Below are 27,361 nucleotides of genomic sequence, written 5' to 3' on the forward strand. Positions count from 1 at the left end.
GCCACAAAAATATTCATTGTGGGCCTCGAGTTTGACATGCTTGCTGTAGAACGCACAATCCATACTCCCTGCACTTGCTTGGATTCTATTCCAAGCTTTTCCTAATTGCCCTCATTGGAACCATCCATAAAAGGTCTAGTGACTCAGCACAAGAAAAGTTCCTTGAGTAGGTTTTTGTTTTTCTCTCCCCCCAATTTAAAAACGGACACAAATGTGAGAAGAGAATGCAACTTATTGTTGTAGGTCTCCACCTCCCCTTTCCCTCACAATCACCACCAGTGGCGCAGAGAGTGCCGCGTCATTATCGATGAACATACCTGTATTCTTCTTCCTCCTTCGAGTTCTTTTTGGGTTGGTATTTCTTCGAGAGGTTCCTGAAACAAAAATGCGGACACGTCACCTCACATAGGGCTAAGCGAGAAGTCAGGGGTCACAGAGGACGTTAGTGCTTTCTTTTATTTGTAAGTTTAAAAAAATAATCACAAAACTCCCACAGCTGAAATCCACAAATTTCCTTCCACCCTCGACCGTGTGCGAAGAAGCTCCTGCGATGAAGGATTGCACAGCTGAGTCTTGGCTCACGGGTGGAGCCGGAGAGAGCGGGGGTGGTCGCTAGTTGGCCCCTTCCTGGCTGTGGACAGCCGACTTGACTTCACGGAGAACACAGGCCACGTGTGTACACGCAGTGGCTTCCATGTAGCACTGAGCTGAGGGCAGTTTTTCTCACCAGGCCACCACGCCCTCGGGGTCATCTTCCATTGAGCATCACTGCTCTAAATTCCAGGGAAGCACATGCACTGTGTCCAAATGTTTAAGTTAAGAATAAAAAAATAAAAATAAATAAAAAGAATCACAGTGCCAAGGGCATGTGGTCAAGGCTGGGGGGTGGCTCCCCCATAGAGCTAGTAAATCAGTTTTCTAAGGCAGTAGAGCAGTGATGGCGAACCTTTTGAGCTCGGCGTGCCAGCATTTTGAAAAACCCTAACTTAACTCTGGTGCCGTGTCACATATAGAAATTTTTTTATATTTGCAACCATAGTAAAACAAAGACTTATATTTTTGATATTTATTTTATATATTTAAATGCCATTTAACAAAGAAAAATCAACCAAAAAAATGAGTTCGCGTGTCACCTCTGACACGCGTGTCATAGGTTCGCCATCACTGCAGTAGAGACAAGTTGGGGGTGATGTTTATGCTAAGTCATTTAACTAGAGGACCTTTCAAAAAAATTTTAATTGAGTTTTTAAGAGAGAAAGAGAGGAAAAACCCATCAACTTGTTGTTCCACTTACTCATGCATTTACTGGTTGATTCCTGTATGTGCCCTGACCAGGGATCGAACCTGCAACCTTGGAGTTGATGATGCTCTAAGCAACTGAACTACCCGGCCAGGACCCTAGGAGACCTCTGAAGCTGCCTCCCAGGTTTGCACTGAACACACTCCGATGAGCCAATATGGCCCTAGTGTCTCTTCCTAACCCCATCTCCAGGTCAGGAATGCAAGTGCTGTCAACACTCAGCTTAGATTTACACAAAGACCAAGAGGTCATCATGGAAAGGACCACCGTGCCTCGCTGGCACCGGTCCCCCGGCTGCTTCTCGTGGCTCCCGGCCGGGTAGCTGGAGTGGGAGAACCAGCCGGGAGGCTGACGGGTGGCCCACAGTGGGGCTCCCCTGGGCAGCAGCTCAGCATTCACGTCCTGTTTCTGGCGTGTTGCTATCCCTCTTTTCTAGTAGCTACCTTCATTTCTCCCATTTTCCCTGAATCTACAGATTCGCCTACAAAAAGGTGCAGTAATAAACTGACGATTTTGATCATGGGACATTCTGCAAAGTGAAATGGGATTTCACCTCTAACACGAGAGGCATGGACTTCAGTAACAAGGACGTTGCTCTGGGACTCCAGGCGCCACTGAGCCTGGACGGCGTGACCCTGGATAGGTCAACAGCAAGTCTGCGCTCCCAGTTCCTCATCCGTGAGTCCCAGCTGGTTGGGTGAAACGAACGCTATGGTCGCTTCAAGTCTGGAAATTCCCAGGGACTATACAACGCCCAAGAGAATATCTATTGCTGCAATTACTTAAAAATAATCTGTAACAATTTAAGCATTATAGGCAAACCGACGAAAGAATGTACTTACTGAAGCTGCTATCACGTGAGCTACTCTTAACCTGTGTCATGCTTTCTCTACTGATGCTCGGGATACAGAACACAGTCTGTCTAATAAATCTAGATTTTTTTTTTTAATGTGGAAAAGCAGTATTTTCTGAAAGCACGTGCCTTAGAGAAAAAATAATGCAAAAGAGAGAAATCTTGTCTGTTGAAAGCACAGTACAATTGGGTTGATCTCCAGCACTCCTTAAAAGGCAGGTTTAGTAAAAATAACCCCTCAGGTGGCCACAGGGGAGCCCAGGGCCAAAGGAGGACTCCACAACCAATGGTTCTTCTCCAGACTTACTGAGAGCAGCGTCTATGGGAGAGTAGAGTATTGAAAAAGCCCAGCATGTGAGCTGCTTTTAGCACGTGGTTTTTTTTAAAACATTAACCATTTCTTCTGTTAGTTATAGCTTACCAATGGAAAACACCACTTCTAAATTCAAATCCTATTTAAGATTCATTCATTGGCTGCCTCCTGCACGCCCCACACTGGGGATCGAGCCCGCAACCCCGGCATGTGCCCTGACTGGGAATCAAACCCTGACCTCCTGGGTCATAGATCGATGCTCAACCACTGAGCCACCACAGCTGGGCTCAAGGTGTTTTCTTTTTAATCCTCACTTTCTTTTTAGCTTCCAGTCCTTAGCAGCCATACAAATAATTTTTACATCCAGTTGAAGGTAACAGAACTTGAAGAAACCAGGTGAAACCAACTTTCTTTATTCCCATTAAACAGTCAAACCCTACACAGGATTGGAGACCGTGGTGGGTGACACCCCCTGAGGACCATCAGGCTCAGGTGACCGAGTGCCACTGACCAAGTTAGCATCTAAGCATCCAAACGCTTCTTAAGAGCGTCAATGAATAATTCACCCCAGAAAGGCCAGCCGAAAACTGAAAGCTTAAGAGGCCTAGAGGTGAACTCCAGGTCTAAAGAAGGTCTCTCGGGACCGTACAGAAAAAAAGATCAACTTCCATTTCTATTCTCTGAGACAGGCGTATTTGTAGGAGGTTATTTTGAAAAAAAACAAGCAAGCCAACAAACCACAAAAGGCATCTTTAAATTTATGGATCTTCCTGAAAAATTGTAAGTGTTTTATATACTTAACTTGCTCTGCAGAGAGACAAATTAAAAGGTAAGAGAAAAATATACGACCTTTAATAAGGGCACTCACTGCATTTAAATGCAGTTGATCGTAAGAACCACAGAGAAAGGCTTTTAAATAGGAGACAGTTGGCCCCAGCCCAGACCCTCTGAAATGGAAGGTCCAGGGTTGGGTCCAGGAATGTTTTGTTTTGGTTTTTTTTTTTTTTTCTCTCTTTCTTTGATTTTTTAAAAGCTCCCCACAAGATTTCTGGAAAAAAGATGGCAGAAGAAACTTCGATCAGAGAATTGTGTGTTCCCAACAACAAGAGGTGAAAATTAACAGCCAGGAATATGGTCAACAACAGCAAATAAATCAATAAGGAAAGGTGCATAACCCCAGTCTGCACACTTGGAAAGTGGGGGCTGGGTGGGGACGGGGATTCTGGGGCAGCACAGAATGGACACTGGCTGACCCTCACTGCCACAGGGGGAAGCCCATGAGACCCCGAATGCTGACACAAACAGAAGTGAACGGAGGGCTCAGCAAGCACTGGGGACAGTGACAAAAGACAGCCAGGCCGCCCAGGGGGAGATCACCCCAAACTAGGATTCCAAGGAAGAGGATACACCTTTGACCTCATAGAGTAAACCCCCAAAAGAACCTCTAACCAGTCCCTCCCCCACCCTCACCCTGTGCTGGAGCTCAGGGGGAAAGACGGAAGGTACTAGAAGCAGGGACAAGACCTTCATGGACACTCTCCGCATCGGGAGCCCGATGATGCTTCTGGTGATGACAAAAGCAGGCTTAGGCACCTGCCCAGCAGTTTACATGCTCAACTCAGTAAGTCCCCCCAACAACCTTATAAGGAGGGAATTAGTATTATTTCCATTTTATAGATGAAAAGATAAAACAGAGAGTATTTTGCCCCAAATCAATGAAAGGACCGAGACTGCATCCTAGGCATTGGGACTCTAGTCTGTCCTCGGAACCGCGTCACTAAACTGCCCATGTTAAATACAACCCAGCTGAGAAGATATGTAATATAGGAGAAAAAGGAGGGAGGGAGGGAGGAAGTGGATAACAGAGAAAAACCCAGCCTGGAAGAAAACATCCAAGGAAAAGACACTAAACCAAACTCCTCCAGAATAGTTCCCACTACAGACAAACTTAGTTAAAACACAAAGCCAACAGAGCAAGAATCCTCAGGTCATAGGATAAAACCGAGTCAGATAAGGGGAGACTGCAAAGCAAGAAAAAGAACGAAGAACTAAACCACTCAATTACAGAACTAATATAAACTAGGCTGGCTATCACATTTCATAGAGGAAAAGTTTAGAGATACTCACCAGGTGAAAAACAGCTAACATCATGAGGGGAAAAAAGACCAGGCAAAGAACAAGAGGACAAGCACATAAGGAAAACTCGTATCCCTGCAGTATCTAACCCATAAGTAGAATCGAAAAAAATAATTAGATCCAACGGAAGGAAGTTCCCCTGAAAACAATGAAGAATTGAACAGCACAGAGCAAGAATCCTCAGGTCATAGGATAAAACAGAGTCAGATAAGGGGAGACTGCAAAGCAAGAAAAAGAACGAAGAACTAAACCACTCAATTACAGAACTGATATAAACTAGGCTGGCTATCACGTTTCATAGAGGAAAGTTTAGAGGTACTCACCAGGTGAAAAAGAGCTAACATCATGAGGGAAAAAAAGACCAGGCAAAGAACAGGAGGACAAGAACATAAGGAAAACTCGTATCCCTGCAGTATCTAACCCTTAAGTAGAATCGAAAAAAATAATTAGATCCAACGGAAGGAAGTTCCCCAGAAAACAATGAAGAATTGAATAGCATATGAAGGGCCTGAAAAACTGACAGAACGGTGCACACAAGGCTCAGCCTCGTGAAGCTACCAAACTGCTGAGGAACAAAAAAATCCTTCCCAGGTACCCTCAAAAGAGCAAGTCACCCACAAAGACAAAGAATCTGGCTGCCCCACATGTTGCCACCAAAACACAGCTGCAACCAAGTCTGGGGAGAAGGGAAGTAGGACAGAGAACAGCCAGGCTACATTGTTGTCAAGGATAGAGGCGCTCCTCAACCAGAAAGAACTCCGGATTATGCCACAGGCTCTTTCTTAGGGGGAACATATCCCTATTTTCTTGACTCCAGCAAGTGGAGAAGCGATGGTAGAAGCCATGGTGGTGAGCATAAATCTATTTTTAAATATAGAATTAAGATAAATTAACTGTGGAAATCATGTTACAGACCAAATTACATAATTTGATTAGAAGAGGAAGCGAAACATGTAAATACATTTTTTTGTCCCTCCTAGCAGTGAGTCAATTGAACCTGTTCAAAATTACAACATGGACTTAACAAAAAAAAGCAATAAGGACATTCTACAAGTTTCCAAAATCTTTTTGCTAAATCTTATGAGTCTGTTTAATATTTTAAAGTTCAGCAAATCCTTCAGTTTCACTTTAATGTCTTTTCTACAGTTAAAGTAAATTTAAATGTAATACCTTGTAATACAATATGCAACACTTTATAAAATGGTTTCTACATAGTTGCCCTTTATTTACAATGAGCTAAAAAAAAACAAAAACCACAAACAATTGACCAAGACATGAATGGTTCATCAAGAAGAAAGTACAAATGGCTCAACTGTATAAAAACATGCTCGACCACATTCATACGAAGACAAACACAAATTAACGCTCAGACTTCCCAATTTTTACATTTCGAGTTGGCACTGGTGACGGGAAGCACTGTGGGTCAAGAGAACAGCGCTGCCACGGAGTGCTAATGGCCACAGCCTCTCAGGAGGGCAACTTGGCAAATTCTACCAACCGAAGTATTACTTTTAGGAACTTATCCTCTAGATTTGCTTGGCCAAGGGTATTCTTCAAGGTTATCCATTGCAACTTTGTTCAGAGTTGCAAACAATTGGAAACAATCAACACATCCACCAATCCAAAGCTGCAAAAAATAAAAATGTGCCTCAGAACAATCCCCCGGCACACTGGCTGCTGGGGAAGCAAGGAAGAAGACACTGCCTTGCCTGTGTGTGTGTGTGTGTGTGTGCGTGCAATCTCTCTCTGGAAGGACACATAAGAGACTGATAGCAGTTACTGTCCCTGGGGATGGGGTAACACATGAGACACTTCACTGCACACCATTCTGTACCTCTGGCATTTCTGGATTTTTAATCATATGCGTTCACTATCAGGTCATAACAAATAATTTAGTTTTTGTGTGTTTTTTTAGTAAAGAGAAACAGTTGCTAAGGGCAATCAATAGTTGGTGCTCTTACACAGGATACAGATGTTTTTAAATTCTATTAGGAATTGGACCCTTAATCACGCTAGCTGGGTCAACAAGCTTTTTCTGTAAAGAGCCAATCAGTAAATATTTTAGACTTGCAAATAGGTCACGGTCACGTGGTCTCTGTTACACCTATTCAACTACCATCGTTTTTTGCAAAAGCAGCCATAGACGATACATAACCGAATGGATGTGGCTGTATTCCAATGAAACTTTATTTATTTTTAAGACCAGGCAGTGGGTGGATTTGACCAAGGGCTGTGTAGTTGGCCAGCCACTGACCTACAGAAGCCGAAGTCTCGATCATCATCATCTATGTCTAAAATAAATTGGCCATTTTTCCTCCAATGCAGAAAAAAATAAAAATTATTTAATGACGATGTCTCCCCCAAAAGATCATGTGGATTTTTCTTTTCTTTTTTTTTTAAAATATATTTTATTGATTTTTTACAGAGAGGAAGGGAGAGAGATAGAGAGTTAGAAACATCTATGAGAGAGAAACATCTATCAGCTGCCTCCTGCACATCTCCGGGATGTGCCCGCAACCCAGGTACATGCCCTTGACCGGAATCGAACCTGGGACCTTTCAGTCCGCAGGCCGACGCTCTATCCACTGAGCCAAACCAGTTTTGGCTGGATTTTTCAACATCATATGGTAGTTCAAGCAACTCTTTGTTGAATGTGCTCCAGTCACACTGGCCTTTCTGTTCCTTGACCACGTTCCCACCTCAGGGCCGTTACCGGCTGAGCAGAGCTACTCCCAGACTCCACCTGCCTCCTCCTCGACCTTCGGTCTCAGTGGGTTTTCCCTGGCCAGCCCAGCTACGTAACCTGGCCGCATCATGCTCTATCGCATCACTGGCTTTACCTATTTGGGGAGGAAATGCTATCTTTAAGTGATTTATTTCCTGTGTATTTGTGTGCAGCCTCTTTTCCAAAGTGAGCAGGTGAGCTCCTCAGGCTCAGGCACTTCCTGTGGGTCGCTCATTAGAGTCCCCCTGGAACCCTGGGGACACGTTGTTAGTTGTTCTGTTTGTGGTGAAACCCTCATTGGCTCTCACAGGCCTGTGCAAACACATAATTCTCCCGGAAGCGCTGCGGACCAAGGAGCTCATCTTACACCTGTACCTGCCGATGCACTCCCTCCAACTCCTTACTGAGCACTGAGGTGGCGGGCGCCGTTCCCCACTGTGGGGCACATGAGTGAACACGCTCGGAGCCCTGCCCTGGAGGGGCTTACCTTCCAGCAGGGAAGGAGCACGAACGACAAAGACAATAGATGAAGTTACACAGAATGCTGGGAAGTTATGGGTGCTATGGAAACACTGAACAGTACAGCAGTCACCGAGCAGATGACATCCCAACAAAGACCTGGGGGAGATGGGGTGCTGGCCACGTGGCTCCTGGGGGAAGGACATACGGGGGACCTCTCCTTGGAAAGGCCAACGCAAGCCCCTGGGAGAAAGCATCTTGGTGTGCACAGGAAACAGCAAGGAGCCAGAATGGTTAGGGCAGAGGTCAGCAGGAAGAGAGAGGAAGGAGATGATGTCAGAGGTACGGGACGATCACGCAGCACTCTGTAGAGTCCTCCGTGCGGATTCTGGTTCCCTCTGAGTGAAATGGGGAGGTGTTGGTGTTTTGCACAGAGAAGCGCCATGATCTGCTCTTTGTAGAAAACAGACAGGCGGGAGGGGAAAGGGTGGACTAAGGGATCCAGTTAGGGGCAGTAATCCAGGCTGAGGCGCTGGGCACTAGGTCATGAGAAGTGGTGGGATCCTGGATCAATGGGAAGGAGTGTCACCGGGACTTCCTGACAGCTTGGCTGGGAGCGGGTCAAGCCCGAGAGGAAGACGGGAGCCAAAGATGACTCTAGGGCTCTGGCTAAGCATGCGGCTGTGGAGATGCAGATCCTCCTGGAGAGATTCGGTTTCCGATGTTGCATTTCAGGTGTCTCAGACATCCAAACGGAGAGTTTGTGTGACCTCTTTCTGAGTGCAGCAGGGAGGCGCATCTGCAAGGCGTGGCCTCAGAGATCCTGCGCCTGATGAAGAGGCGGGGGCATCACCCTGTCAGAGTGGCCGAGGTCTCGGAGGCTGAGGACAGAGGCCAGGCGACATGACCAACATGGGGTCACTGGTGTCTTTAAGGAGCAGCGCTGGTGAGCAGAGAGCTATCAAGGCAGCAAGTAAGGACACTTTTGAGAAGTTTTGCTGCAAAGGGAAGGAAGCAAAGACGTGGCGGCAGCTGGTAGGGCAGGTGAACTCAAAGGCTTGTTTTTTAGTGAAACAGAAGGGCGCACTGGGCTGATGCGAACAGCCCAGGAGAGCCGAGAGCTCTGAGGGAGGAGCGAGGAGAACCTGGGGCAGAGCTGTGCAGTCAGAGAGCGGGGAGCCCCAGTGCCCAAGAGGGGGCCTGGGCTTAGACAGGAGCACAGGGCGTGGAGGGTCAGAGCTGAGGGACGATGCCTGCAGGTGAGGACAGTCTCTCCTGACTTCTTCCGTTTTCTCAGGGAAGGAGGACGCAATCGGTGGGGATGGGACGGGGGTGTTGGGGGCTGATGTAAAAGAAACTGCGAAAGAGTCGCTTGGGAAAGTGGGAACACACGCGCCGCAAGGATCAATAGTGCGATTGGGTGTCAGCGTGCAGGGTCCAGCTGGGAGCTCAGCACAGCGGCTGCAAGACTTGTCCGAAGCATTTATTCAACTACTCATAACCTTTCTTTGTCAACGTCTCCCACCAAGCACAAATGTAGATGTCTCTCAGGGATGTAATGAAACAAATGTTAACATTTAAATCGCAGGAAAACTGCTTCCCCGGAGTTACCATCACAGCTGGAATCCCCATACTGTTTCAGGTTGTGAAATGTGACCCGCAGGGGGTACACGGCCAGTGGGGAGTTGTTCTATTTCACCCTAAGCCTATCCTGGAATTGGGGGTGAGCCTCCCGTCTTGTTACCTGAGTCCTCACCTCACTCAGTTCCCTCCCCAGAGTGATGCGAAAGGGAAGGGAGCGGGTACATCCTGGGAAGGGGAAGGACTAAGAAAGCACTCCCCTCTTGACAGAATGATGCAGAACCCTGTGAGGACCAACCTAACGACATCCATCCCTAATGACATCCCGTTAACTACCCTCCAAAGCCAAAGGAGAGAGGGATTCAGGCGCCAGCAGAGGAGTCTATGCTAATAGGAAAAGAAGAAAGACAACGCAGAGATAAAGCCAGATGGCAAGACCTTACTTTGCCTAAAACTGTAGGTACCATTTGCATATGAAAGAAAACATTTTATGACCAACAAGGCAACATTCAAATGACCAAATCGAAGCAGCTCATTCTCTATTCCTATTTGAGGTTCTAAAAGCCTCCAAGTACGAATGAGGCTGATGTACACTCAGGGCACTAGAAACCAATCTGGAGTCAGCAAATGGTAAAAATTATTTCACTGAGCAACATTTTACGTTTTATTTCCTCCGTGGGAACGAAACTTGCCATCCATAAAAAGATGCCCGGAGTAACCCTGAGGTGTTTATTTCCCACCAGCAGCCCTGGGAGAAGCCAGTCTTTCAGTGACAGGTGACATGCCCCTTGTGCAGATGATCTTTGCATTAAAAAGGAATATTTCCAAACCACGTCATCTAGATCTTTGACAATCTGCACAAATCAACTCAACCAAACCAGTAATCATTCAAGACTTTGCATGCCACTTCAAGTTCAAGCTTAGTTCTACCAAAACTTTTCAGCATTTTATATAAAGGCATACATTTCTTGGGTAATTTCATCATTAAAGATGTAAGAGGTCCAAATTGCTTTTCAAATGCTACCCTGGGGCCTCTCCCACGCTGCTGGGGAGCGCGCATCAGCAGAAGCATTCTGGAAGATCATCCGGCCCCATCTACTCACACTGAACATCACAAAGCCTCCAACCCACCCTTCCACTCCTGGGACTTTGCTTTATCCCCAAGGAGGAAACGAGCAAAGGATGGATGGACTGCGGCACTCGTGCAACCAAAATACTGAAACCAATGGAAAGAAACCGACTCCCACCACAGCCAACAACGTGATTGCATCTCACAAACATAACGGAGAACAATGAAGCCAAATACCAACACTGCCAACAAATGAAGATGCTCTCACATAAGGTTCAAACACGGGCAAGACTCGCCCTGGCCAGGTAGCTCAATTGGTTAGGTCATCGTCCCGATACACCAACATTTTGGGTTCGATCCCCAGTTTCAGGACACACACAAGAATCAACCAATGAATGCATAGATAAGTAGGACAACAAATCAATGTTTCTCTCTCCCCCTCCCCAAAATCAATAAATAAAAATTATAAAATATAGGCAGGACAAAACCTGCTGCTGTCAGACGTCTGGAGAGTGGCCATCCTCGGGGGCAGGGTGGTGAGCAAGAAGGGGTCAGTGCTGTCTCCTTACGGGGAGAGTGACTTGTGATTTCTGCACTTCTCTCTCTATGTAAGTTCTATTTCAATAAAAAGTTTTCTGAAAAATCAGCTGCTCCAAAATTCAGGGGGAAAAAAACTTTTTTTTAAAGGGCCCTGGCAGATGTTGCTCAGTGGTCAGAACATCAGCCTGTGCACCAAAGGGTCTTGGGTTCGGTTCCCGGTCAAGGGCATGTACCTGGGTTACAGGTTGGATCCCTAGCCCTGGTCAGTCAGGAGTGTGAGGGAGGCAATCAATCAATGTCTCTCTCTCTCTCTCTCTCCTCTTCCTCCCTTCCTCCTTCCCTCCCCCTCCCTCTCTTCCATTCTCTTAAAAATCTATGGAGAAAATATCCTCAGGTGAGGATTCACAAAACATAAATGAACGAATAAATAAATAAATAAATAAAAATAAAATGAGCCCCAAAGCAATAATTTAGTTTTTGTCTTGTTTTAAGAAAATTATTTTTCTATATTAAAAAACAACTGTTTCTAGTGAACTGTTGGGAAAAAGAATGATTTAAAGGATTACACATGCATACCACGAAATAAAAATATTATCTATCCTCACAGCCACTGTGCAGTTAACGAACAAACAACCTTTCTCAGTATCAACTTACCTGAGTTGCTTTGCATAGCTGAGTTCAATCTCTGTTCTTTCCTTTACAAATTTGATGTATTTCTCAAGAATATCAATTCCCCACTGTGTGTGTTTTTCTAAGTTGTCAAATTGATCCTGTTTGAAAAAACAAAAACAGAGAGACAGTTTATAATCTTTCTCTGTGATGAAGAGAATTTCGATGGACAGATCTCTCAACAATACCCCGCTACACAGAACGCAGCTCTGATATTTTCCATGATTGTACTCCGTGCTCTTGTGTTGAGCGGTTTTAAATCAACATTACCTAATTTGGTTTGAAACTGCCTTGGGTTCTGATCTTGGCCCCATTTGCTCATGTTCTCTATCCCTATTAGAAACAAGTGTTTTGACATAATTAATGTCCTGGTACAAAGGAAAATCTCTATCGGATACTGAAAACTGAGGTAAACACACCCCACGTTAACTCACTCGCACTGTTAGCACCTTCACTGCTATCTCTGAGTGATCCCTCAAAACAGCTCATTGCAATTTGGGGCCAGGATATGGGAAGGAAAAGAGCCACAAAATACTGCTTTCTTCAAACAGATCAAATAACTCACATGGACTTTATTTGAACATATCAAGCCCATGTGCCAGGAATGGTGCTAGGAGCTGGGGGACCAAGATGAACAGAAATATAGCTCAATTTGCATTGTGCTTTGAGGTTCTTAGTCTAGAGACAGTGGTTCTCAACCTTCTGGCCCTTTAAATACAGTTCCTCATGTTGTGACCCAACCATAAAATTATTTTCGTTGCTACTTCATAACTGTAATGTTGCTACTGTTATGAACAGTAATGTAAATATCTGATATGCAGGATGGTCTTAGGCGACCCCTGTGAAAGGGTCGGTCGACCCCCAAAGGGGTCGCGACCCACAGGTTGAGAACCGCTGGTCTAAAAGAATGGGGGGTGGGGGGAGGAGGGGGGTGCCCCCTGGAGCACAGGTCGGGGAGGGTGCAAGGAAATGAGTGGTGGCAGGTGATAAAACAAAGTCCGGGCCTGTTCACCCAAGGCCTTGAATGCCAAGCTCAGGCTCTCCTACGGGCACCTGTGAGCCACTGAAGGGCTTGTAGGGTGGTGGGGGCGTGGTGCAGCCATAGATATGTTCAGAATCACCTGAAGACTGAAGTCAGGAGCCTGCTGCAGTTCAAATGAGAGAAAATGGGAGGAGAGAGGAGTTTACTGACAATAATCGAGGCCTAGTGACTGGGTGAAGAGGCTGGAGCGGGACGAAGGAAAGGGAGGCATCCAGGGTGACTCCCTGCTTCTGCTTCCTGTGATGACACATATGGAGGGGCAGCAGTTGGGGGTGAAGTGACTTGGTGACTGAGGGAGTGGCATGGCCAGAAGATAGTTGGAAACGGATCTATTTGGAGCTCAAGGAGGGAGGTCAGTGAGCTAGTGGATGTGAGCAGCAGCCAAGGGAGAGCCAGGAGGGAGGACCTAGGAGGGAGGGTCCAAGAGGGAGGACCCAAGAGGGAGGACCCAGGAGGGAAAATCCAGGAGGGAAGATCCAGGAGGGAGGACCTAGGAGGGAGGGTCCAGAAGAGAGGACCCAGGAGGGAGGATCCAGGAGGGAAGATCCGGGAGAGAGGACCTAGGAGGGAGGGTCCAGAAGAGAGGACCCAGGAGGGAGTGTCCAGGAGGGAGGGTCCAGAAGGGAGGGCTCAGGAGGGAGGGTCCAAAAGGAAGGACCTAGAAGGGAGGGTCCAGGAGGGAGGGTCCAGAAGGGAGGGCTCAGGAGGGAGGGTCCAGAAGGGAGGGTCCAGAAGGGAAGGTCCAGAAGGGAGGGCCCAGGAGAGAGGGCCTGGCAAGTGCGATGAAAGTGAAGAGAGTGTTAGCTCAACATTACCAGGAAGAAGGGATTGCAATGGGGCCAAGATGGAAAGTTTGCTGCCTCCCAGGGGTAACATCAACAGAGGATGAGGATTCTAGTCCCAGCTCCTTCCCAGAGAAAGGCCACGGAACAACGCAAGGTGTCAGGCATTTGCCTACCAGACAGAGTACTCCCTGCCTAATTTCATGAACTGGATGAGGATCAGAACAATGGTCAAGTGTCAACTCTATAACAATAAAAGCACCTTCCGGATGAAGCTGGGGGCTGTGAGGGAAGCTCGGGTCCCAGGTGCCAGAGGGAAGCCAGTGCCGGCAGCTGGGGGAAGGCCTACTCTTGCATGAATTTCGTGCATGGGGCCTGCAGTCCAATATAAAAATGCAAAGCTACAATGTAACCTGATCACAGGCCAGTGCAACCTGACAGTGAACATTCAGCATCATCCTCCCGCTTGCTTGAAATCTAGCACCTTCGATGTTAAGCCATCATGGTGCTTCGATTCTGCTTGCCATTCAAAGCAGTGCCAACTATCATCAGTGAGTCCAGCTCGGCGGGAGCGGGCAAGGCGGCAGAGTCAGAAACTCGCTTTCCCAAACTTGAGAAGCCCTCTTCTGAAGAAAAGTCATTTCCTCAACCTTAGTCCCATCCAGGCCCACAGAGCAGTTTGAGAAACATCAACTTAGAAACTAACGTTTTATTTTACTAGCATGTTTTTCTCATTAAAAATAATCACTGTAAAATATCTTTATACCTAATAATTTTTAACATTCTCATAAAAATAAGGGACAAATATTTATGGTGTCCATACATTCTTGCTCCTCAGTCATTTCACAAAGTCCTAGATTCCGTTTCAGGAAGCATGCTCAGGGAGGCTCTTTATTTATGTTATCTACAGGGGCTGTCAGGCAGTGAATAGTGTAAACACAAGACTGCAGGTCTCTTTAAACTACTTGAGAGAACAAATATACAAACAGTTCAAGTACAGAAGCCTCCCCTCATCTGCAGTTTCTTTCTCCACAGTTTCTGTTCTTCTCGGTCAATCTCTATCTGAAAATATTAAAATGGAAAATTCCATCTCACTCCATCTCACCACGTTGGCATTGTGTCATCTCACACCATCACAAGAAGGGCGAGGACGGGACAATAAGATATTTTGAGAGAGAGAAAGACCACATTCACACACTCTTATTGCAACTTCTTGTTAATGATAATTCTATTTTATTGCTAGTTATTGCTAATCTCCTACTATGCCTAATTTCTAAATTAAACTTTCTCATAGGCGTGCATGTATAGGAAAAAACATAGTATAGGCAGGGTTCGGTACTATCCGCGATCAGGCATCCACTGGGGTCTTGGGTCGTATCCCGCGGATAAGGGGGGTGGGGCGGAGATGAATCTCAGAATTCCAAATCATCCCTGGCTATTTAGAGCAGGGCTTCTTTAAAGCTCTCTGCTAATCAGCAAACTGTGTTGATTTAGCTTCACAGCGATCATCTTCATTTAAAAACGCCTTTCCACACACCCATGTGAGAGCCCCCTCTTGTATAATTTCCCACCATCTCCAAAGCGTTGGCTATTTTCAGCAGTTAAAGGTGTTTCCTTGAAAACCTGCTGAGACCATCTGCTCTTCCATTTCACTCTTGCCTGGTCAACAGTCTAACTATATTTCCCCCTATTCCATTAGTTTGCAATTCTCTTTGGTCCTAATGTATACAATATAAAGCAACAGGGTTTGATACTGAATCCTTTTTTAAAAAATCTGCATTTGAATTGAGTTCACCTTAAAAATTACTGGCCTCAAACCAGCCATATGTTTTTGATAAAGTTATCTGTATCTAAGACCATACCCCAAGCTGTAATAAAGCACCTGCTAACAGAACAGGGTCCGAATAATAATAAAACCTCAGGCAGTACCAGGTACACAAGTGCTGGCTCCCGATGAGCCGGGTCTCCTTACGCTATGAAAATCCCCTGGCGACGCCTCGTCCCTGCTGCTATCACGTGGATCGCCACAGCATGAACTCTTTAGACAGAAGCTAAGAGGAAATTCAAAACAGATGAAAAACTAATCAACCCACTTACATTCTTGACTAAAATGTGGAAAACTTAATGGGGAAAAAAATTTCCAAATCTTAAAAAAAACACACACACAAAAAAACACAGTCTCTGCTACTTTTGGATGGTGCCATTACCCAAAATGCACCCCTGCCTGATGTGTCACGTGACAGAAATTCCAAAGACCCATCTGCCCCCTTAAAAATCATTAAGGACCCCAATAAGCTTTGTTTATCTGGGTTGCAGCTATCAATTTTTACTCAATTGGAAATTAAAGACCCCATGACTTTTTAAAATACGTATTAAATCATTTTAAATAACATGTATGTATTTTTATTTTTAAGAACTTTCCAAAACAAGAAAAACAGTGGGAGTGGCACTATTTATATTCTTGCAAACCTCTTTTGTGTCTGGCTTAACTGAAGACCCTGGATGCTCACAGCGCTCCTCTAGTCAATCTGCGGTGATTCCTTACTTTGGCTGAAGTGCATGAAAAAAATCCGACTTCACGCAGATACGCAGTTAGGAAACGGAGGAGTCTCCATAGCCTTGCTAGGTAATGGTGGATCTTCTTATTTGGTGCTCTGGCAAAACTCGACAAGTAATGGTTTCTTAGAGGCAGGTTGCCATGTGAAATCTGAAACCCTGGCGATGAATTTTTCATACTTGGTTACAATAAAACGCACTAGCCTAGCCTTACGCCTTGAATAGATCTTTCACCTGCGTGTGACGGTGTAGCGCATGCTCTGGTTATGTAGAATACATTATTTCACTGGTATATGCAGATCTCCTAAGTGTTGACATGCTCCATTATAAAATATTTAAAAATCACATTGGTTTACATTTTATCTGATCTGATGAGTCTTAAACTATTTGGAAGCTGTCCAGCTTACAGTGGCAAAACAAGTTTTCCAAAATTCCCATTTTCACTTAAAAGCTAGAATTTGATCATTGGCAACAAATGTCAGTTGTTTCTTGGAGTGACAGGCTCACTTCATTCACGTCTGAGAAAATGACTGCCAAATCCTCTAGGGTTTGTCTGTCAACCTTTCTCTGAAGTACAGATGGTGTCGCAGGAAAAAGGGGGCTAGTTCAGCTCACAGCACAGTCACGAAGCATCCAGTTTTAGGATACTTATTTTGTCACACATGCTAGTAAACAGATGTATGTTCAAGGGTTAAAACTAATACAAAAAATACTGAACGTCAACTGTAATAAAAAAATAAAATTCTTTTGGCCAGTGTTACTCAGTGGTTAGAACACTGGCCTTCCAACCAGAAGGTCAAGGGTTCGATTCCCGGTCAAGGGCAAGTACCTGGGTTGCTGGTTTGATCCCCAGTCTCATTAGGGGCATGTGCGGGAGGCAGCCATTCAATGTGTCTCTCTCACATCAATGTTCCTCTCTCCCTCTCCCTGCTTCCTTCGACTCGCTCTAAAAATCAATGAAAAAAATGTCCTTGGGTGGGGATTAACAAAATAATAATAAAATTAAAATTAAAATAGTATTAATTTTTCTTTAGCGTGAAAAATGGAAAGTAAAGTTGAATACCCAAAAAAGGGTTGAGATTTAATAAAAGTAACTATCTCTATTGTTTCATCACGGCCATTTTTATTTTTTTATTTTTTTTTAAATATATTTTTACTGATTTTTTTACAGGAAGAGGGATACAGAGTTAGGAACATCGATGAGAGAGAAACATCGGTCAGCTGCCTCCCTGCACACCCCCACTGGGGATGTGCCTGCAACCAAGGTACATGCCCTTGACCGGAATCGAACCTGGGACCCCCCAGTCCGCAGGCCGCCGCTCCATCCACCGAGCCAAACCGGTCAGGGCAATCACGGCCATTTTTAAATAAAACTGTTTTGTTTTTTTTAACAGCTAATGGTGAGGAACACAATAACAACTTGTAGTTTGAAGCCAGTGCCTGAGTTATGCCAAGGTGCCCGCGGTCTCACCCACCACTGCTTCTGCACCGTCACTTGCAAATGTCCCCACGGTGAAAAAGACAATGTCATTATGAAAACAGTTTTGACCTTGTGGACTCTGGGAGAGGGTTTCTAGAACCTCCAGAGGTCCAGGGACCACACTTCACGAACCACTACCATATGACACATATTGTAAATTTCCATTTGAAAGCTGCATATTGCCAAAGATGAAGGAAGCCAGAGAATATGTGACCTAATGGAAAATAATGTTTAATGTATACTAGTAAGTGCCTACTATATATAGACTCAACAATTAACTGCATATGGCCAAGAGGACTGCAATGCTGTTCCCAAGCAGCTGGCTACAACCTGACAGGTACCTTTCAAGGACCCTCCTCAAACTCCCTTCCTCACACCCTCCCTCACCCCCAGTCCTGTCACCACTCACTGGGTTCAAACCACAGAGATTGGTGCCGAGAGGCTGATTAAGCTGCAAAAACGTGCGAGGAGAGTGCAATTGCGTTGGTCCCTATACAACTGGTGCGTTTCAGTGATTTCCAGGGCTGGTTTTATGTTCTCCGCTGTGGTTAAGCCCCTTCATGCGCTGGAGACTGAACCAGAGTCAGTATGAACTATGGCATTTGCTCGGGTCCTTGTATCTTCATCAGGGTTCCTACAGAACCATGACGATCAACAAACAAATCCTGCCCTCACATACCAACAACATACGCCCATCAGTCACTTCACAGGCTGGTCTCTCTAGCTCAGTAGATCATGATTATTCTTGGTTATTCAGGAAGTCCTCTGACATCCAACTTTTAAATTCAAATTATGCAAATGAGCTGACATAGGAACTACAGTCAGAAAAGCTAGCTAGTTACTTTGAGATAAGGAGACCGAAGTCAGCCACAAGAAGCTTTTCTCCAAAATATAGGTCAACTCTGAATGCGGTATCCTGTAATTGAAAAGTGTATTAAGCTGACACTAATTCAAAATCCCTGGAATAAGCCAATCCAGTAAGAAACTGAGTTGCTAAAGTTACCTCTGTGTAAATGTGTGAATGGCTCAGACTCAAGAAAGGGGCCAGCTCACCTGCACAGCAAACCCCTCCCTGAGCGGGGGCCAGGCCAGGGAGGGAAATGTCCCTCCACGTCACGAGGCCCGCTTCCGTCTGTGCTGTCTAGACCACGGTTTTAGGGTGCTCTTTATTTTGGGTAAGTTCACTTTCCTAAGGACTTGGACTCTGAGAAGCAGACCTTAAATGCTCCATTTAGACAGACTCCCCTGGGATGATATTATTGGTAGTAGCTTCCTCTTATCTGAGAGAGAAGTGTCAAAAGGTATAGATTTACCCAGAGTAAATGCAACAAAAGCTCCATTTAAAATGTTTTTAAAAGATCAATTTGGGTCTAAATACTGAAGTGGCTGTATATACAGAAACCCCCCCAAAAAGGTTTTATAAAACTTTAGAAACAAAACTATGTCATCACCAATGCCACCTCAAATCCTAGTTCTCAAAATTTTTAAAAAAACATATTTTTATTGATTTCAGAGAGGAACGGAGAGGGAGAGGGAGAGAGAAAAACATCAATGATGAGAGAGAATCATTGATCAGCTGCCTCCTGCACGCCCCCACTGGGGATCGAGCCCGCAACCTGGGCATGTGCCCTGACCTGGAATCTAACTGTGACCTGGTTCATAGGTGGACGCTCAACCACTGAGCCATGCTGGCCGGGCTAGTTCTCAAATTTTTAACAAAGACTTTAATTAATGTCTATGGACAAACTAAGGATTTTTCTCATACACTGAATTAAAAGCAGAAATGCCTACATGTATATTTTCAACATAAAAAGTGTCAAACCTTAAAGTGTTGACAAACCATTACCCAAGGTGACTTCACTGGCTGCCTGCAGAAAGAGCTGATGAAACATAAAAGGAAGAACCGAGGGTTTATTTTGAGGAGCACAGATCCCTTCTGCCTTGACAGTACACGTAGCTGCAGATTCTGTAAAGTTATATTCGTCTATTATTGGTGAAACAGGTTCCGAGAATTAGGGTGGTGTGCTCCCTGGGACGAAAATGCCAGCTAAAGCCAGAGCTTGTGACGTCATGGACAACACAGGGGCTCCAACATCCGGGCGTCATGGTTGGACAGTCCAGTTAATACCGTGGGTTTTCATTTGAAGGGAAACATAAGCAAAACAGGTTTTACTGCACTCAGAATCCCTTTCAAATGCAAGCCTGCATGCAACTCGGCCATAAAAACAGGTACAAATTTAGACACAGCCGCTGCATCTAGCCACAATCCCACCAGGTCTGTTTTGGTTGTAAAAATGAAAATACCAAGGAATTATTCTTTGTTCCTGGTCCTTTCCAGAACTGCATTCTAAACACAAGAGGTGAGAACATAAACAGACCCAAGATGAAATAGATGTACAAGCTTAAAAACACATACACACAAAACCTTACAAAATAGCCAACAGCCTAGGGATGGAGTCAGTGATACAAAGAATGTGGAGAGGCGCACGGATATAAAAAGCTGCGTTTCCATAGCGTTATCACAATAACTATATTGTGTAAAAGGGCAATAAGGAGGCTGATGCTGGATGTGCGACAAACGGCGGGACGAGGGGCTAATGAGCGCAGGATGCCCGCCGCTCACTGTGCTGCGATGTCACAGCGCAGCCTAAACTGAAAACAGAGGGTAAGAAATAGGACTTGAAGAAAAAGCACCAGATTTTGACTATCCTGGAGTCCGCGTGGATGAGGTCTGGAGGGGAAACTGCTATGGAACATCCCCCTTTGAGAAGCAGCAATGAACTCCGGGCCTATTTCAATGTTCTCAGAACACTGTAGTCCCTCTCGGCTCCCCTCTCTATTTCTCGGGATACAGTAAAAGCAACAAACAAATGTCTGTCACTGCCCCCAATATGCTGGGTGAACAAGATCATAAGAGTTTCAAGGAAAAACATGTTAAAGAGTGCTTACTCTTTTTTCATTAAAAAAAACCACACACACACAAAATACTAATTTGTAAAATGATCTTAAAGATTCCTCCTCCAGAGAGGCATTGTCAAAGATCCTAAACAGAAGGGGAAAGTCTGAAGAATGATGAGGCTATAAAAACCCCGTTCAGAAAGCTGGGTCTAACTTGCCATCGTGGTGGCTGGATCAATGGTAATGAAAGATAGATACGGTCACAGAAGCAAAATCGTGCTCTTTCTAAGAAAAAACTCTGCCTCCGGTGACAGAATGCAGGAGGGCTTAGTCAAGTTGTGACTGTCAGATGAATATCTTTCGTGCAAACATTCAGTGTCATCAGTATCTGGCTGCCACCCAGAAATGGAATCGGCTCATTCACTTCCCGGTTTCTGCGAGTCAGCTGACAGGTGAGGCTAAGTCAGACCTGGTCACTGCCGAGCCTGCTCAGTCAGCAGCACAAGGCCTCGTCACCTTCCCCTCCTGCGGCTGTCCCGCAGCCCTCCAGCCCTGGGGAACTTAACCTTGTCTCTCAAACATCCCACACTGCTCGGCAGGGGATTCTCTCCCCCAGGGCACGAGAGTTCAAGGCCAACCCAAGGGCAGAAGAGCAGAGGGGGAGGGAGAGAGGAGCAAACCACACTCAGCACCAGGAGGAACCTTGGAGGCGATCCAAAGACTAAAGAAGAGCAGTGTAGAGGCCAGATTTTTAATGAAAAGAAGAAGCCAGATTTTTGAAGATCTGACTTATTTCTAAACTCTGTAAGTACTTCCAGGTGCGTGTGTGTTGGGGAAGGGGTAGGGGTACAAAATACATTCCAGGTGTGTGTGGTGTGTGCGTGTGTGCGTGTGTGTTGGGGAAGGGGTAGGGGTACAAAATATGACAAAAATATCAGAAAAAATAATTGTATAAGCCCTGGCACCTGAAACTTAGTTAACACCCGTGGAAAGGATTTTCCAAAAACACTTAGCAATTAACTCACAATGTTAAGTAAAGAAGGTCAAGCAGACACATAGAGATTGTCCCCTTTTTAAGACAAGGGATCCCACCTCTCAACCCAAGCCTCTGGAAGCGGCGCTGGGGCTGAGAGGTGAGCATCAGTCCCGGGCATGGAAAACGAGGGGAGACCCCAGGCTGCAGAGAGGAAGGCTGAGCATAGGTGAAAGACAGCATGACGCTGCTGCACCTGTGAGCTTCCCCCTGGCTGAGGCAAGTCTTTGGGAGGCTGGCCCGCGCTTGCAGCCCTGGTTTAGTAAGATATCCTGTGGAACAGACGTCTTGGCTGAGCATGCAATAGCCAGACCCCACTGTCCTGTGGTTAGAGCACCTCTGCTCTTACAAGATCACCTTCCCATCGCCCTTCAGCTAGGGCGTGGCCGACTAGATGCCTGGGGGATCTGGGAGTGGCCACTGAGAAAGGTTATCCTCCCTAATAAACGCCCCTCCTCCTTCCTTGACATGGTCATAGCTGCTTGTGATGCTCGGAACAGCAGGAACAAAATTTGGCAAGCGCCTGGCTCTTTGATGAAATCACTAAACATCAACACCAATCCCAGAATCCCCCTGCCTCCGGAGTCCTCAAAATGTGAGCTACTACGTGTCCTTGTCATCTAAGCCACTTTTCTTTGGGTCTTCTGTGGCTTTCAGTCTAACCCATACACCCTTGCCTCTTTCCAGTACGCTGCAATAATTCAGCAGGTTCTGTGCCAGGCCTGGAATCAGAGTGGAGAACAGTGGTGTTTTAATGGAGGTAAAATAAAAGGCCAGGGGGAGTGCATGAGTGTGGGACCCAGTCTAGCCGTGGAACTAGGGAAAGTGATGTCGAAGCCGAAATAACGAGGATAGGTAAAGCCAGCAGGCAAATCAGGAGAAGTGAGGCTAGAAGGTGGGATCTGGAGCTGGATGAACTGGTCCTTTGACCTCTGGCTCTGACATACCAGCCACGTCACATGAAGAAAGTTACTTACTCTGTCTTTCTGGTGTTGTTTTTTTAAATCTCAAAATGGGGATACAAGCAGGATCTATTGGTAGGGTGACTATAAGAGTTAAACACGTTATCTCATCTCCTAGTAGCTAAATGGTACTAGGAGAATGTCTATAGAGTGAAAATTCTGTCCCTGAAAACCTGAAGCGGGGACTTTATTTCAAGCAAGTAATAAACTAACAACTCTGTTCATTCTTGTCCCAGGCAGAGGGACAAGAATGTGTGAGGGCCCTCGGAAGGAAAGAACACGGCAAGTGGAAGGAAATGAGAGCAGTCCCTCGAACCCGGAGTGTGAAGACAAAGGGAAGGAATAGTGTGACGGGGAGACAGGCGGAGGCCCGATCATCAGCCTTGAAGGCCGCAGCCAGGATTGCAGAAGACTGGTGACTTCAGAACCGGTGGCGAGTGTTTGCCAACTAATACAATCCCTCCTTCTCTCTCACACCCCTTTGTGGCTTCCAGCCTGTTTTAAATTTATTTAATGAGGTTCAGCGCAGTGCCAATGAAAATCCCAACAGGTTTTTCTTGGAGAACGTAACTCGGAGGTTTAAATGGAATTGCACGGGTCAAGCAGTAGCCAAAACACTCTTGCAGGAGAACAAGGTGGGGGTTCGTGCCACACCAGATGCTGACTTACTATAAAGTTAATGAAGAGGTTGTGTCGTGTTGGCCAGGACAGAAAACAAGGTAAATACAAGGGGCAGAAAGGCCAGGAACAGGGCCTGCAAAAAGAAGACTCTTGGGAGAGAAGAGAGGCTGCCATGGAAGGCATGGGCTCTCACGGCCGCGGCCCGGGTCTGGAGCTGGATGAACTGGTCCTTTGACCTCTGGCTCTGACATACCAGCCACGTCACATGAAGAAAGTTACTTACTCTGTCTTTCTGGTGTTGTTTTTTTAAATCTCAAAATGGGGATACAAGCAGGATCTATTGGTAGGGTGACTATAAGAGTTAAACACGTTATCTCATGCTTGGAATACTGCTTGGTACCTGGTAAGTGTTGATGCTGCCATCACCACACAGGCCGACGTGCCGGGATAACTGTGTAATGATTGGATAAAATGAAATCAAATCTTCATTTCTTAAGATATATAAAAACTGATTCCAGATAGCCCTGGCCGAGTAGCTCAGTGGGTTAGAGTGTCATCCCCATACACCAAGGTTGCGGGTTTGATTCCTGGTCAGGGCATAAACAAGAATCAACCAATAAATGCATAAGTACGTGGAACAACAAATCAAAGTCTCTCTCTCTCTCTCTCTCATCCCCATACACCAAGGTTGCGGGTTTGATTCCTGGTCAGGGCATAAACAAGAATCAACCAATAAATGCAGAAGTACGTGGAACAATAAATCAAAGTCTCTCTCTCTCTCTCTCTCAAAAATCAATAAAACACACACACAACAACAACAAAACTAATTCCAGGTAGGTTAAAGACCTCAATGTACAAAGCAAGATTATAAAACTTTCAGGAGATATTGGAGGAGAATGTCCTTCTGCTCTTGGCATAGGAAAGAGTTTTTAAAGACACAAAAGAGCATGCACCAGACAGAAAACAATGTGACCAACTTGGCTGTATAAAAACTAACAACTCTGTTCATGAAAAGATCCAAAACTAATTCCAGGTAGATTAAAGACCTCAATGTACAAAGCAAGATTATAAAACTTTCAGGAGATATTGGAGGAGAATGTCCTTCTGCTCTTGGCATAGGAAAGAGTTTTTAAAGACACAAAAGAGCATGCACCAGACAGAAAACAATGTGACCAACTTGGCTGTATAAAAACTAACAACTCTGTTCATGAAAAGATCCCAAGGAATGAGAAACGATACCGGACAAACTGGGAGAGGATGTCGGTAACACATGTGATCAGCGAAGGATTAGTATCTAGAATAAAGAACTTTACATTCATTTTCTTTTTGTTTTTTAAATTGATGTGTAACATAACATTATATTAGTTTCAGATACACAACATAATGACGCAATATTTGTTATGTAATGCAAAATGGTCATAGTAAGCCTATTTAACATCCGTCACTATACCAATTTTCTTAAAAATAAAAAAAAGACCCAACAGGAAAAGGGGCAAAAATAATAAGAGTTTTAAGCATGAAATGATATTCAACCTTATTAGTAATCAGGGAAATGCATATTAAAACTATGAGATGCCATCTCACACCCACCAGCCTGGAAAAAATTTAAAGTCAGGGAACATCAAGCCGGGGCTGCAAAGGGACCGCTCACAGCTGCTGGGGACCTTGGGACACAGACTGGTTTTACCCAGTAAGGCTGCCTGCACCCCTGTGTGACCCAGCAATGCCTCTACAGGATACGATCTTAAGGTCTAGGACGTAGACAGAAACTCCTGCACCAAGAGAGAGGCATAGCAGCAAGATGCAGGAAACAACTCGACTGCCCACCCGATTCCATTTATCTCAAGTCCCAAAACAGGCAAAGCGAAATGTATTACCTACTGAGGCATTCATAAGTGATGATAAACTACCAAAAAACCCCAAAAGAATATTTTTAATACAAAATTCTGGGTAATACTCGATTCGGGTGGGAGATCAGGAAGGGGCCACAGGGAGCGTTGGGAGCAGAATATGTTCTTAGTTCTTTCCCTGGGTGCAATGGACATGGGTGTTCAGTTCACTGCTGTTTTGTACATATCACTCTATACCTACACGTTTTCTTTTTTTCTTTTCATTGAATTTATTGGGGTGACATTAGTTAATAAAATTATATAGACTTCAGTACAATTCTATAATGTATCATCTGTATATTGTATTGTGTCTACACCACCCCAAGTCAAGTCTCCTTCCACCACCATTTACCTCCCCTATATCCTCTTCCACCTCCCCCCACCCTCTTCCCTGTGGTAATCACCAGACTGTTGTCTGTGTCTATGAGTTTTTTATTTTTTCATAATCCCTTCACCTTTTTCACCCAGTCCCGTGACCCCCTCTCCTCTATATCTACACATTTTCATATATGCGCCTGTAATATACCATAATATTTAATGATTTAAATTCGGATTGATGGGAAAATCTTCAGCATAAGAGAAACTTAAGATCACTTGAGCCTCGGCCAACTGGAGATCAAAAACGAAGATAAAGCATTTAAGGAAAGAAAAAAAAGTCAAGAGAAAAATCTATTAGACAAAGTATTGAACTATTACTGTTTCTTTGATGTACTTCCTGTTTTGTTCCCATTACAAATATAAAATGGTCTTCAGAGAGGGCATCATTAATACCCAAGTATGAATTGATTATTGATTGCAAAAGAGACTTCACACTTGGGAAGGAAAAAAAAAACCTTAAAAAAAAATAATCCAGGACTATTATTGTCAAAAAGCTTAAGGCACTTTTCACATATCACTACACAAATATAACAGATAATTTCCCTCAATTAAAATGTTTATGAAGGTTAAGCGAACACAAATATTACATTAAGCAACATACGTTGTGCTTCTACTCTAAGCCAAAATCATATCCATCCATTCATTCATCCATCAGTATTTTACCTACTATGTGTCAAACACTAAAAACTGAGGACATACTGGTAGCAGCAAACAGAAGATGGACTATTACTCAGCCACAAGAAAGAAGGAAATCTTGTTATTTGTGACAACACAGTTGGACCTTGAAGGCATTATGCCAATAAGGGAGATAAGTCAGACAAAGACAAACACTATGATATCACTTATTGGTATCTAGAAATGCCCAACTTCGAGAAACAACAGAGAGAAGCAGGATGGTGGTTCCCAGGGACCTGGGGGTAGGGGGGTGGGGTTGTAATGGGGAGATGTTAGTCAAAGGGTACAAACTTCCAGTTAGAAGATGAATGAGTTCTGGGGATCGAATGCACAGTACAGTGGTTATAAATAATAACACTATTTCATACACTTGAAAGTTGCCAAGACATCTTAAATGTTCTCACTACAAAAAGGAAGTGGTAAGTATGGCATGGGGGTGATCATTTTTCCATGTATAGGTGTATCAAATCAACACATTGTATACCTTAAACTTACACAATGGTATATCTCAAAGCTGAGTGGAAAAGAATATAATGTAGCTAAATGGTACTAGGACAGGGGTGGGCAAACTTTTTGATTCAAGGGCCACAATGGGTTCTTAAACTGGACCGGAGGGCCGGAACAAAAGCATGGATGGAGTGTTTGTGTGAACTAATATAAATTCAAAGTAAACATCATTACATAAAAGGGTACGGTCTTTTTTTTTTTAGTTTTATTCATTTCAAACGGACCGGATCCAGCCCGCAGGCCGTAGTTTGCCCACGGCTGGGTTAGACCATAGGCCCATGCACCAAAGGGTCACGGGTTCAAATGTTATTTTTCTTTTCATTGAATTTATTGGGGTGACATTAGTTAATAAAATTATATAGACTTCAGTACAATTCTATAATGTATCATCTGTATATTGTATTGTGTCTACACCACCCAAGTCAAGTCTCCTTCCACCACCATTTACCCCCTCTTCCACCTCCCCCACACCCTTTTCCCTGTGGTAATCACCAACTGTTGTCTGTGTCTATGAGTTTTTATTTTTTCATAATCCCTTCACCTTTTTCACCCAGTCCCGTGACCCCCTCTCCTCTATATCTACACATTTTCATATATGCGCCTGTAATATACCATAATATTTAATGATTTAAATTCGGATTGATGGGAAAATCTTCAGCGTAAGAGAAACCTAAGATCACTTGAGCCTCTGCCAACTGGAGATCAAAAACGAAGATAAAGCATTTAAGGAAAGAAAAAAAAGTCAAGAGAAAAATCTATTAGACAAAGTATTGAACTATTACTGTTTCTTTGATGTACTTCCTGTTTTGTTCCCATTACAAATATAAAATGGTCTTCAGAGAGGGCATCATTAATACCCAAGTATGAATTGATTATTGATTGCAAAAGAGACT

At 44.6% G+C, this 27,361-nt stretch overlaps 1 protein-coding gene and 1 long non-coding RNA gene across 11 annotated transcripts in view; one reads left to right on the forward strand and one right to left on the reverse strand.

Moving 5' to 3' along the window:
• Nucleotides 1-27,105, reverse strand: part of FNBP1 (formin binding protein 1) — a 79,239-nt gene extending 52,134 nt beyond the window's left edge. For 9 of the 10 annotated variants that reach the window (XM_014537942.1, XM_014537949.1, XM_014537948.1 and 6 more), the window contains exons 1-3: nt 27,081-27,105; nt 11,631-11,746; nt 318-374 (exon numbers count right to left, since the gene is read on the reverse strand). In XM_014537942.1, the coding sequence (XP_014393428.1) occupies nt 318-374; nt 11,631-11,746; nt 27,081-27,083 (176 nt within the window). In that variant the 5' untranslated portion in view covers nt 27,084-27,105. Of the gene's footprint in view, nt 1-317; nt 375-11,630; nt 11,747-25,434; nt 25,455-27,080 lie in introns of those variants that run through there. The other variant, XM_014537941.1, reaches the window with a different exon arrangement.
• Nucleotides 20,582-23,605, forward strand: LOC102263788. Its single transcript, XR_313468.2, has 4 exons — nt 20,582-21,207; nt 21,915-22,031; nt 22,124-22,196; nt 22,635-23,605. It is a non-coding gene; the product is annotated as an uncharacterized LOC102263788 (long non-coding RNA).
• Nucleotides 27,106-27,361: the final 256 nt, after the last annotated feature.

This window comes from Myotis brandtii, unplaced genomic scaffold (genome assembly GCF_000412655.1).
Source record: "Myotis brandtii unplaced genomic scaffold, ASM41265v1 scaffold1857, whole genome shotgun sequence".
Lineage (NCBI taxonomy): Eukaryota > Metazoa > Chordata > Mammalia > Chiroptera > Vespertilionidae > Myotis > Myotis brandtii.